Source organism: Anser brachyrhynchus (genome assembly GCF_964034855.1).
Source record: "Anser brachyrhynchus genome assembly, chromosome: 20".
In the NCBI taxonomy this organism is placed as follows: domain Eukaryota; kingdom Metazoa; phylum Chordata; class Aves; order Anseriformes; family Anatidae; genus Anser; species Anser brachyrhynchus.
Genome location: NC_137713.1, coordinates 5415277 through 5428562, shown reverse-complemented (window position 1 = coordinate 5428562; position 13286 = coordinate 5415277). Strand labels below are relative to the sequence as shown.

At 47.8% G+C, this 13286-nt stretch overlaps 1 protein-coding gene across 2 annotated transcripts in view; it reads right to left on the bottom strand.

Annotated features, from left to right (window-relative positions):
• PHF12 (PHD finger protein 12) overlaps positions 1-13286 on the bottom strand; it is a 31376-nt gene that overhangs the window by 12460 nt on the left and 5630 nt on the right. For both annotated transcript variants that reach the window (XM_080562809.1, XM_080562810.1), the window contains exons 3-6: positions 4037-4109; positions 2110-2497; positions 1453-1573; positions 157-289 (exon numbers count right to left, since the gene is read on the bottom strand). In XM_080562809.1, coding sequence (XP_080418935.1) covers positions 157-289; positions 1453-1573; positions 2110-2497; positions 4037-4109 — 715 coding nt within the window. The remainder of the gene's footprint in view (positions 1-156; positions 290-1452; positions 1574-2109; positions 2498-4036; positions 4110-13286) is intronic.

Sequence of the window (13286 nt, the reverse complement as noted above, 5' to 3'; positions counted from 1 at the left end):
GAGAGCGTGTTGCTTGCAGCAGGAGCTTTACAAGCGTTACAGGGAGCAATAAGAGCTCAGAAGCTGTTTTACATTTGTTGTACTTTGTCCTTTAATGGACCTGCCAGGTTCCACTCCAGCATCCGGTTACCATACTGCAATCATAGTCCTGCTTACCACCACGTGCTCTATGTGATTTGGGCACATCCATCTACCCAGAGGCATGGCAGTAAGAGGTGGCTCCAGACAATCCATGTGGAACAGGAGTGGGCAATAATCACACTGAATGAGAGGTGCCACTCTGCAACTCCTGCAAAGAGAGAGCCATATCTTATTTCCCACGCAGAAAGCAGAGTATTAACTGAACGTGCAGGCAAGCTCGGCTGACCACTTCAGCTTATCTTTCCCCACCAACTCCCCTACGCCGTGTTACTTGCATCTAAAATTAGGCTTCAGAATTGTAACTCGATCGATATGGACCTTCTGCAAGACCCGCTCGAGGCAAAAGGACCTGCCCATACAGGAGGGTTTCTTGGTTCAAAAGAAGTCCTCTGGCAGGAAGAGATCCCATTGCTGGAAAGCTGCAAGAACCCGTCCGAGTCACATAAGCAACTTCTCAAGCTGACCTTGTGCGTTAGTTCTGAATGGCTTCATTTAGAGCAAAATTCAGAGATCCGAAGGATATCTCAGATTATCACAATTTTCCTCAGACAAATCTTGTGTGAAGCTGGGACATTTACTTCAATAAGCCTGAGATGTTCTCAGAACAAACCTCAAACTCCAGAAAGCTACTACACCCACTGCTCTGGATTCTAAGAAGTCTCTATAGAGAAGAGACTTCTCTCTAAGAAGTCGCTCTATGACAAAGCCATCAGCTGTTCCCCACAAAAGCCCACCTGAGTCTCCAGCTTAATTCCAGAAACTCACCCTGACTGGGTTCCTGAAATAAAGTTTTTTGGTTCTGCTGACGTTTTGAGTCAGGATTTATCGGCGCATTTATTTCTGCAGTTATAAAAGAGCACAGCAGTATTTTATACTAGTTTTAAGATTTACTATTTCAGCACAATACTCCTGTTTGCCTTGGGCTTGTATCTCTCTGTAGATTTCTATTTCCAAAAGGTCACCTCCTCACATATCTCCTCCACGAACCATAAACAAACATCTCAGTTGTCTAAACAACCATCACTAGAATTCTTCCTTGTAGAAAAATACCGAAGGCAAGACGGCTCGCTCTTTTCGGGCTACACTTCAAAACCTTTACAGCCATGCAGGACTGCAGAAGCCACACCTATACTTGTCACTAAGCATTTGTTATTTAGCAAAGACAATTATTCCCCCGTTTGTTTAGAGGACTGTAAGCAAGTACTGAAGAGGAATGGAAAAGGTAACAAGCAGTTTGCTTTTTTCAGCAGGAACTTTGTTCCCATGAAGGGTGCAGCTGCACCAAGGAGCTTCCCTGGAAGAGTTACATACCTGTTGCATGTGAAGCAGACTTTGACCGGCAAGGGAACCAAACCATTGTGGTCTAACTCGTGTTGTGCTTTCTTGACATTCTTTCCTGTGGTTTCTTCCTTTCTCCTCCTCTTGCTAGTACCTGAAAGTAAATTTTAAAAGGCTTTGGGTTACCCACATAGCAGAGATTCGCTTCCTGGCAGATACATATAATCTTCTCAGGCAGAGGCAAACAGAAAAGGCAGGAAAGAACTGCTTAAGGAGCCCTTATCAACCACTAAATCTAGAGTCAAGTGACAGAAATGGGCTTTAAAGGTAGACATACTTTAAGCTTAATGTACATGATGTCACTGAAACAATTACGTTGTGACTTGACTAAGCTATCGTACCATGAGTCAAAATCAAGTGTTTGGACAACTGGAAACTTTTTCTTCAGATCGATGATCTGAATACAGGCTGAATACAGAAAGCATCTGTTTCAAGGAGGTGGAGCTCCCAGCAGCGTCCGCACGGCTTACATCCTGGGGAAGCCACGGGGCCACGTGCTGTTGTATGAGGACCAGGGGCACTGTTTTCACCAGAGAGCATCACCAAAACCACAACTACCAAGGAACAGAAAGGGGGGAAAAGGCAAGTTGGCAGCAGGATGCAACTGCAGACACCTTTATCAATGCTCACCTGGAAGTGCTGTGGTGCAGGTCAGTTCATTCGGCAACTGGAACTGCGTTGGGTTCCTTTCCATGGCAGCAGCAATAAGAAGCTCAAAGGGTCGCTTCAGCTGGGGCTGCCCACAGTCCATTTCTGCAATGGCAGAGTCATCATCCACGTCAATTATGTCCTCATCGACATCATTCTGTTCCGAGTTGGGGGTCTCGGTGCTGGCATTGGATGTGGGAGTGCCAGGCCGGCTCGCTCTCCTTTCCAAGATCCTGGCATGCGCATTAGCCCTGATGCTGCTGCTAGACCTGTCCAAGAGGTCTGCGTCACTGGTTGGGGAGGTGGTCCTTTTCCCAGATTTGTCCACCAATCCATTTACCTGCCCCAGCTCTTTCTTCTGTTCTCGCTTCTGCACGACATGAATAGGCAGGCTTATCATGGAGGCCACAAACAAAGCACATCAACCTCGACAAATAAGCAATCGAAGACAAACAGCATCTGAAAAGGCTTCAGCCACTTACTACGACTTCCCCCGTGAAGTCGCCATAAAGCCTTGACCTAGCAAAAACAATTTGCTTGCAGCTAACACACAGATGACAAACCAGCTGAAGGGAACCAAGCATAGGGAAGAAAATTAGCATGTCTCTCCTTTCAGGACAGCCGTATTCGAGTCCACGTCAGGACAATGTTTCACAGCCTCTAGTCCTAAACACTTGACAGATCAGACAACTCTGTTTACTTTGCTAGCCAACACTGAGAAACTCCATGGTAGACCATTCATTGTCGACGCAGTCTATTAACCCTGGCAGTGCATCCGAACCCATTACAGAACAAGGAGGTCAGCTTGAGAACACAAGCACAACGTAAAACCAACACACTCTCTCTTGACGCCAGGACTCTTGAACAAGGTGGGCAGAGAGGACTGCAGCAGAGGAAAACAATACATTGCAATCACTGAGAGATCCATTTTGCAAGAGAAGGGGGCAGCTGCATGGCCTGGTACGGGCAGCTGAACTGCTCCAGTGCCAGCATCACCAATCTACAAAATCACTATGAAATGGTCTGTAAAAGGAGAAAAGCGTTATCAGAATTTTTAATACAGAAAATTCTTTTCGTTGGTGGTGTTGTTTATTTGTTTTTAAATTTGTGACCTTCCTCTTTGCTGTTAGCAGATGACTGAACAGTACCCTGGAAACAGAACAAGGAAATAGCTTCGGGAACAAAAGACTTAGTTCAGAGTTTTCTTCACATCTGTTTTGGGTGTCACTTCAAGAGAACAGTTGCTAGTTGGTTGGTACAGTTTCTAAACCCTCTGTTACGCAGTCTTACGTACTCACAGCAATAAGATGTTTACATTGTGCAAGACAGCTTCCTGGAGAAAGAGTATCAAGAAAAAAAAGACAAGCCACAATCTTGCCCAGTCATCTCCTCCCCATCCTGTTCAACAGCCCAGGAAATCACAACTCACTGTGATTTCACCCTCTGCTGATGTGCAACTGCTGTGAAGTCACACTTCTGAAAAACACACATTAACCAGAATCACAGCCCTGATGCCAAAGCTACATTATCAGGCCACCTGTTTGACTTAACACAGCTCACCTCCTCCAGCATGAGAGCCCTCTCCTCTGTGCCTCAGTTCTCCCTCCCTTCCAGGATGGGAGAAAAGGAAAGCAGGTTAAAAGGCACAGCTTGACACAAACAGAGCAGGCACTTCGGTTCTGTGGTTCTTCGTAGCAATGTCAAAAATACCTGGACAGTCTCATCAAGACACCTTGGCTTTCTTGCAGCCTGTTCCTAAGAAAGCCCCCGTTACAACTCTAACCACAAAGAGCAACTCTGGTGGTGTGGATGTTCACATTAAGGGGAGACGAAATTATAAAATAAAGGGTTCACATTTCAGATGGACAGTCGGAAGGGCAGGGAGAACGGCTGTTACAAGAGACTTTACCTTTCGGCGCACAGTGCAGCGGTGACACATCCACTCCCCTGGAGGCAGCATTTCCTCACTGAGCGGAGGGTTGCTAGAAGAGAAATAAAAAGCAAAGCTTTACTGTTATTTCTGGAACATCTCGTTTACACGTAGCCCGAGTCAGGGCAGCTCTGTCACCAGTGACGTTAGTCTTCCATGACACCCGTCTCATCTCCACGATGCAGCGTGCTCCATGTTTTTAGAGGACAGTCTTAGAATTGAACAGCAAAGATACACGGACAATTCATTTGTGTGCCATGCAAACACCTCCCCCTAACACTAAATCCACCTTAAATAACTTGATTACTTGATGTAGCACTACATAAATTCCTGTGCAGCAAGCACAGTCATATAGTGAGGCATTTCTAGCCCTTGAATCTGCAGTGCGAGTGCAACTGAACAAGCTGCCATGAAGCCTACCCACTGCTTCTCATGTACTCCACCCCTGGGCACACTAACTTCATGGTGGAAACCACCTTCTATCTTAAGACAACCCAAATACTCTTAAAAGTGTCACCATATACAGCTTGCCTTGGCTATGAAGCACAAGATGCATCCTACTCATATGGATTTGCACTTACTATAAAGGCTGTATCGCATCAAAATGACATTCTCATTTTGATTCTAGAAATAAACCAGAGTAAATTAGACGAAGGAGCAAGGAAGACTATTTTGAGAAACATTTTTTCCTCGGTTAAAGGCAGAGCAGCATATGTTAGACGATACACTTCCCTTACAAATCCTACTACTAGCTCGAGTACTTTCCAACACCCCTTTATCATTAAGTTTTGTTATTTCAGCAAACTGCTGACTCTCGCAGGAAAAACATCCACGCTGTCAGATAAACAGCTAGTTACCACGCAGCATGGCTTTAAGATGTGCTTGAAAGAGTCCTGCCTATTGATGCTAGAGATAATTGCACAGGAACTCCGCAAAGCGAGTCCTGTGCTGTGTGCTCAGCGGATGCACCATCACCAGAAGGACATGGAGGCTCCTTTCCCCACGCCAGCAGCATCACCTCGGCTACGGCAGGCCTGACAGGGTTACAAGATGACCGCTGCAAGGCCACACCAGCAAGGAGCTCGCAAGGCCTGCCCAGGAAGCCGTGTGGGCAGCCAGACTGCAGCCCGCTCCAGGAGACTTGTTCCTAGCACATGGAAATCGCACGGGGTCCCCGGCCGGGCTCCCACGCTTGAGCTATAAAAACAAACACGTTTCCTTTGTTTAGGCACAGCCCCGGCAAGCCTTGCCCCGGGCGCGCCGTCGGTCTGACAAAGCCACCTCAGGTGCCACAGCCGCTGAGGGCTGTGCTCAACCTTGAGCCACTTTGCCCGGAGGACCGAGGGAAGAACAGAGCGAGAACCAAACCGGTATCAGCCGCGGCGTTTCTGGTGTCAGGCCCCGGGGAATTCAGTAGAGCCAACACATCTGGCAGCCATTTTGAGGAGCAGCGCAGGGTTTCGGAGGCCTCAGTGTTCCAGGCGGCTCCAGAAACGCCGCGCTCTGCCCGTGCACAGAAACATACCTGCAGCTTCTGTTTCTCATTTCCTGGAGGGCTTGGATGAACAAGAGATCAGGCTCTAGACAACAGCACCAAAGCCTCAACCACCGCCTGCTTTACACGAAGCCTCAGGTGTTTGGCTGAAGCAGCGACTCCCCCCCCCGGCCCACGCTAATCTCCTGCTAACAGAAGTGTGGAAAGGGGGGTGGAAGGCGCGGAGAGGAACGAATGATCCCCATGTGCTTGCTGCAATGGGAATCCAGGCTCGGCCCCAAAGTTTGGCCCTGAAACAACTCGGTTTTACCCCTGCTGGCAGCAGGGCTCGTAAGCCTGCAGCCACAGTCGGTACGCATCGCCCGGCCCACCTCCGCCTCCCCTCCCAGCACCCCGGGGAGGAAAAAACCCACAGCCTTTTGACTCGTTCGCGGTGGATCTGAGCCCTCTGAAGCTGCCGCCGAGCGTGCCCCAACTCCTGGAAACACGTCTGCCCCATTCCAACGCACGCGCGGCCTGCCAGGCGTCCACGCGCTGCCAGGTGCCTCCGGGCATCTGTTTTACCTGCTACCTCCATCTGACGCGTCTTACAATGAAACAATTAATACCGCAAGGAATCCTGAGAGGTGCCTAGAAGAGTCAGAACAGGTTTCTTGTTAAACGCGTGCATTATCGTCCTGTTTTGTTTAACGTTTGAACTATCTGCTCGACAGCCGCGGGACCCTGTGTACACAGAACCCTTACGGGACGGCTCACCCAGAAGGATTTACAGGAATGCTTCTTCCCAAAAGGCCTGGGAAGGAGGGGAAAAGACGAGCCTCAGAGCAGCAGCGAGGTTTTGGCTCTCAGACTAGCCTCCTGAGGTTTTTTTTTTTTTTTTTTTTTTTTGCTCGCTGTCAAGGCCTAACTGCTCCAGCAAGTGTATTAAAAGACTGATTCTGCTTCTCCTGGTTAATGAACTGTTCATCAAGGCAGCTCGCTGCACTAACAAAGACTGATGAATGCTGTTCCTGGACTGCTGGCCTCTCCGCACGGAAAGAGCATTTCCTGGGTCTTAACATAAAGCCAAGGAAGTGCTAAAGAATGCTACTTTAATTGACTAGTTATGACCGCATTCTTCAACCTTTTACTGTAAGCATAAGAGAAACTCATTTTTAAATCCGACCAAGACGCTTGATCTTCATAACCAAGGTAAGAATTAGCACTTTGGCAGGAACACCACGGCCGCTTTCTCCCTATCTTTCATGCATTCATTAGCATGCAGATCTCCAGCCGTCAGTGTTTGCTGCCAACATGACCTGTAACTGCACAGCACCAACTTTATCCTCACTTCCAGCACATCTCCTTTGAGCCACACACCACTGTTGTGCTGCTCTGCAAAATTTTGGCAAACCTTCGCTTCAGAAAGGTCCCCCCCTTTTGTCATCACAGGCAGGAGCAACGACCGGGGCTATTTTACCTGCAGGGTTTGGTCTGACCTGAATCAAATCTGCTCAGAGGACGAACACATTTCTGAATTCAAGACAAAGACAGGTCCAAAAAACAGAGTCTGACTTTCAAAGTTAACATCCACACAGACACCTGGAAGAACAACTCATACGTAGCCTCTGAAAATTACAGGAGATGTTCATCACTGCCTATTCAAAAGCCACTACACTGATACCAAATCACTTTACATAATACTAGTCTAATAGCTTTTTTTTTTTTTTTTTTTTTGAAAAAAGCCAAGTAGCATCTCTTGAAATTCACACCAGATTTATGTTTTCAAGACTTGCTTTTGCAAACTTTTGGACTAGCTCCCATGATCTCGGTATTATGCAGAGCCCCACTTAAATAAAATTTAAATAGCTACGATGAAATCAAAAATCTTCAAGAGTCATCTGTGTGTTAGGAGTTTTTAATCAAGCAAACAATAGCACGAAGCCACTCAGCTTTTCAATTTCACACTCTGGAGCTCTCATACATCAGATGCCTGATGTTCGTCTAAATCCCATAATTACTCTTCACTTTGCTGACCTCAATAAATAAGTAAACACGCTCAAAGAACGGCACCTTTCTCAATGCTAGCCGGGCCACAGCTCTCAGAGGGAGCATTACAGGCAGACCCGCGGTTATTTACACACGGCGTGCCTGGTGGCCATCTTGCGTCAGAGGCACGTTGACGCCGCGGAGAACGCGCCCCGGACCCACCAGGCTGCAGGCGTCTGCTTTCAGGCTTGGGTAATGGTGGCAGGAAAACAACCTGGCGTCCGGAGGAGCTTTCTGCAACAACTTGCCTTTGATTTCAGTTGTTTTCAGCAATTGGGCTTAGTATTTTTGTTGTGCAGTGGGAAATGGTAACCCTGTGAAAAAATCTAGGTAAGATTTCTAGGTTTTCTGTCCTCAGAAAACTTCCAATTACCTTAGCAAGGCTCAATGACAGGCCCGTGATGAAGGATGCCGCTTACGGCTGCCAGTAAGGCAGAGGAAGAAGCGTTCGGCTCTTCTATCGGGCTCCTATTTATCCTAATGATGGATAGAGGTACAGCTGTTCTACCGGCTTCATAAAGAACAAGGCTCCCTGGCTTCCTACGGCTGGGCCTCAATGGCAGCCCGAGCTAAAACAAACCAGGAAACCAACCACGCTGTCTGCGCATTACAAGCGCCCCATTGAGAAACGGCGAAGGTTGCATCACTGACACATTCAGCCCTCTGAAGCAGTTTTACTGAGCCCAAGTTACACGCTTCTGCTCACAGCTGCTCCCAAACCCTGCAGGAGGACACCTGGGACACAGCGCTTGCAGCCCCTGCCGAACCCATAAAACCCCACAAAACGAGGCAGCAGCTGCAGCTTGGTTTACGTTCTTCCCTGCTGCAGCTCCCTTACCTTCCTACTGCAAGTCTTGGAGCACAGAGGAGTTTACTATTTTCTGTGAAGAACGAAGTGAGGCTTCATTACCTTAAGATAATTATTGGGAATACTGTCAGCTCTCCTCTCTATTCCAGCAGCATCTAATCAGCGGAGGTCTACAAGAAGTTCTTCAAACTCCATCTGCTTGGTAAGATGAATGAAGTCCTGACGCTCAGGAGTGCAAGAAAATCCTCCTGATGAACACAACTGATTTCTCAAGCACCAAAGCAGAGACCAGCAGACTTCAGACAAGCTCAGCACAATTTCCGTTCTTCACAGACCCCTAAGCATGACCCAATCATGTTAAAACCAACAGAGTTTTAGGAACTTTCTGATCTTGAATAGGCTCGCATATTGTATACATTATACCTACTTAAGGCCGGCAGTGCAATTCACATTAACTGCAGAGCATCAGCTGCTACACTTCTGTATCTGTGGTACAGATTCCCTTCCCCTGAGGGAACGAGTGGAAAAAAAGCTTAATAGCAGCCAGCCTACGTTTGTTTACATTGAGGTGAAAGTACTGAGCATGTATATAAAAAGCAAGGAGAGGTGTGTACATCAGCAAGGAGACCCGGGCATCACTGGGCAAGTCAGTAAATGATTATTTGGGCTGCCACTAGGCAAGGAAGGGAACAGAAGTGACCATTTCACGTGACACCAATTACACTGTTACAGGGCCACACGTAGGGCAACCATACATGCAAGGAAAGATGAAGGTACCCTAACAATCTGTCCATGTGCCAGGACAAAAACAGAGCAAGACCTGAACCCTTAGAGCTTAGGACATAAATACTGCCAGGGATGCTATGTCCCAAACAGTCATTCACTGCGTGCTTCTAGCAGCCTTCCTTACACCACTCCTGCCAGCCTGGTGCTGGCAAGAGAGCACCAAGTACCACCTCGTGGAAGCCTGTGTTACCTGCCTTACTTTGCCTCCCCTCCTCTTCATCACCAGTGCTCCAGCCCCTCCATGTGCACGTGGGCACCCCTTAGGCTCACGGAAAAATCGGTAAAGTTCTCTCCAACACAACGTCTTGGGCCTGACAATCGGGAGCATCCAACAGAGCGGTTAGGCTGCATGTAGAAATGTGACCGCCTGATGCCATGGGTTACTTCTATTCATAGAAAGAACCTGGCCTAGAGACCATTCCCCAGACAACCCATTAGTTATTATCCTCATTAACAGCTGGAAAAAAAAAAACAACTTCTTCCTTTAATTTAAGGTGTTGGATTTCCATATATAAAAATAAGCACGTATCTGTACAAGTAGTATACATATTTTTTCATTCATACCTATCACATGCACCCTCTAAGTACTTTTTTTGTTTTTAAATTAGTTTGGCTGGTTTTGAACTCTGATATTTGGGACATACTTGCTAGCGAACTGTCTGGCTTTGTATTTTTAACCAGGAATCAGAGAAGTCGAGAGGAAGACTTGTTGACTTTGGAAAATTTGGGTCATACCCTGAAATTCAGACATTTTGCACATCCCATTTCTTTCCTGGGCATCACTCCTTACGCCTGTACCGCAGACAATAGTAACAATAGCCCGGATTCAATGGCCAGATTCATTATTAAGTGTTCAGATCTTTACAGCACCATCTTCTTAACAGATTAGAAGTCATCTTCTCAAAGCAAGATGACACATAGGGCAGCAACGGGGAGAAGAAAGAGGGCTGAGGAACAGCACAGCTCTAGGGAGAATCAGTTCACCCGATTGTGTCTCTAAAGAACAATAAATGAAGAGACAGCTCTGGGGGGAAAAAAAAAATCAAAACAGGTTGGAGAGGTTTCTGAAAGGTGAACGCATTCAGCCCTTGCGATACTGAATGTGTTCAAAGGAGACGGGGCTAAAAGGACGGAAGCAATAAGGTGGCAAAGGGAGACCAAAAGAAGGGAAAGCAGAACATCAGAAGAGGCTGAAACGCAGACCCATAAAAGCGAGAATACGAATTAGCTTTCACACGGTCAAGTGCAGCATAATTCTGACACCTACACGGGGGCTAGGTTTTCCCGAGAACACTGGGGAGGAGAGGGAAATGAAGAGCAATAAAAGTAGTCCCCCAGCCCCAACAAAAAGAACACAAACCAAAAAGCAACCTTACGCCGGGGCATAAATCCTTTTCTGCCTTTTCCCGATCACCTTCATATCCTGCTCCTGTTGCTATTCTAGACTGAGATCACCGGGAGCTTCACATGACGCCCTGCCCCAAGTCAGAGGCTGTACAGGCAGGTGTTTCACACCAATCACTGCCGCTTGCCAGAAATTCAGCATGGGGTTTTCAGCCTGCCAAATTGCATCCTCAGGCCACTGCTTTCTGCGGGGTTCAAAGTCAGTAATCTCCAGCTCCATCTAGTTTACTTCAAGTGACTCGTGCAGAGCAGACGTCAGCAGAAACGGGTTAGAGTTGGGTTCAGGCGCTAGATTTCCCCCAGCTGGCTCAGACGCTTTTTGTACTTGAGATCTGATGCACCAACTGGAAGAACAATTTACAGGGTTTTTCCTTCCTCATTTCTGACTACGGGAAGTGTTTGCTCCATACCCTAAACGAAAATGTAATCGCATTACTACCGATGCTTCATTAAAGAGAAGGTGCAGCACTATTGTTGCGCAGCTTACAGACGCCAGACCCCGTAGCATTCCTCTGAGAAGCTGGGCAGACATCTAGCGTGCTGTGGAGCTGCAGGCAGCGTAAGAAAAAGCCGGCTCCGACAATCTGACTGCGTCGTAAAATCCCAAGTTTAGCCAGTAACTCGACGTGGCAAGATGCTTTTTGCTTACACTCACTTCTTTCGAATCCAGCACTTCGCACTCCTAGAACAAAGCCATATTATGTTCTGAGATACATTAGCATTTTCAGAACTCCGAGCTTACTTCCTGACTGGTTAAAAAAACAGGTAGCCAAGCCATTCTCACATGTGATTTATATTGCAACAGGCAGCATTCCCTAAACGTTCAGGCTTTGCAAGGCTTGCTTTCAGGAAGATACACACCTCTTTCCTGCTCTGCACGGAGCTGCTTGCTTTCTTTACAGCAGATTCCTGCCACTTGCTACTCACAGGGGCTCCAGAGCACAGGGCAAGCTCAGGAACCTCACAAACCACCGAGTCAGACCAGAAACAAAACCAGTTTAACATCCACGTGCACTCCACACGGGTGTTCTTCACACCACCGCAACAGCAGGTACAAACCAAGCCATAAAGGTCACTTTCAGGGGGCAAGATGCATTATTTGGCCCTTACTCTTCCTACAAATATAAAGCTTGTGGTTAAAAATCCGTAGCTGACAAGAGCATGGGAGCACTCCCCACACACCAGCCCTACCAGAAGTACAGCAGGAGGTTAGACATGCTCCCCATTTACTATCCCCACCTAAAGCAACTTCGGGAAATGGAGAGAGGGGAGAATTATCAGAGCGTTACGCCACTTGGTGCACTCACACGGTGGTCCGTCTCCCATTCCCAGCCTTAAGATCTGCAGGCAGCTGCATTACCTTAACAGCACTGAGCTTGCAAGCCATAAACAGGCACAAGGCAAGCTAAATTAAGGTGAATATATTTACAAGATAGCGCTAAGATCTCCATAACAAACAGTCATTAGCAGATTAGTATTCTGAATCTAATCCAATTAAGAATTTCCTTTGCAAATGCCTGGAGGAGATGGAATTCCTCCGGGAAGACCTTTCCACGTTTTGAAATGCTCCCGTGAGTCACGCCTGCAGGTCCCACGTACCAGGAAAGACCAGCTCCGGAGCAGCTAACGAAGCCACGCGCGCCACTTCGTCCGAGAGAACTCCGCCAGGCTCAGAAACCAGCTCCACGACAGCACGAAACGCATTCTCAGCTCCACGAGTCTCAGTCCAGGTAAAGCTGGCACCTTCCCAAGCAAAGGGACGAAACGGCCGAGAACCTTCCTTATTAACAGCCTCGCGCCGTGCCCTTTTACGGGATCACTGTGGATGTTTGACACAGAGCTGGTCTACGCACGAGACGCCTGAAGACAAAGCCTAAGTTAAGCCGTTAAACATCCCCCTTGTTGATTTCGACAGGATCCCAAGGGCTTGCGAGTCTCGCCGCTTCACGCCGACGGTGGCGATTCGCGGCTTGCTCCCCACACACCAGGCTCGGGCCGGCTCTTGCCCACGCTGCAGAATCTGCTCACGCTCAGTTGAACGCGAGCACGCACACGCTGCCGAGAGCTGGGATTTGCCAGTCCCCAAATTAGATCAGTTCGTGAAGCTCTCCTTATCGGTGGTTTTCTGGTGCCCTCGGCTTAAGGTCACAGATTCAGGTTGACCTTATCTGGTTTTGCACCGAGAGATTGAGGACGAAAATAAGGGGAGAGAAAAGATTTCATTGGTACGAGTGCTTCAGAGAACTGCCAGGACCGATCATGTTACCACATCTGCAGACACATGCGCAGTGACCCCGCGCTGGGAAACCAGGCCAGTGCAACTGCTTCCTTCTGGTTTGGGAGCTAGACCACGCTGGCCCCAACAGCACCGGAATGCCAGAACCGGAGATGCACGGGAAGAAAAGCTGCCTGCCTCTTTTTGCCCTTCTCTTTCCGAAAGGTGTGCTGTTCTAACAAACTTCATCAGTTCGGACTGATAAGAGTTCAATCAATGTTTTGAGCAGAACTGCCTGGCCTTCAAAACGCACTCGTACAGACGCTAGAGCAGGCTTTTGCCAGGCATTTAATGTAAAAACCAAACCAAACCAGAAAACCTCAAAATAAAAAACCTTTGCCGAGTTAAACTACAAGCTTTTTGAAACTGTCAGAAGCACCGACGCATACGAATCGCACCGACGTTTAATTAATTCAGCGTACAGAAGCGCGTT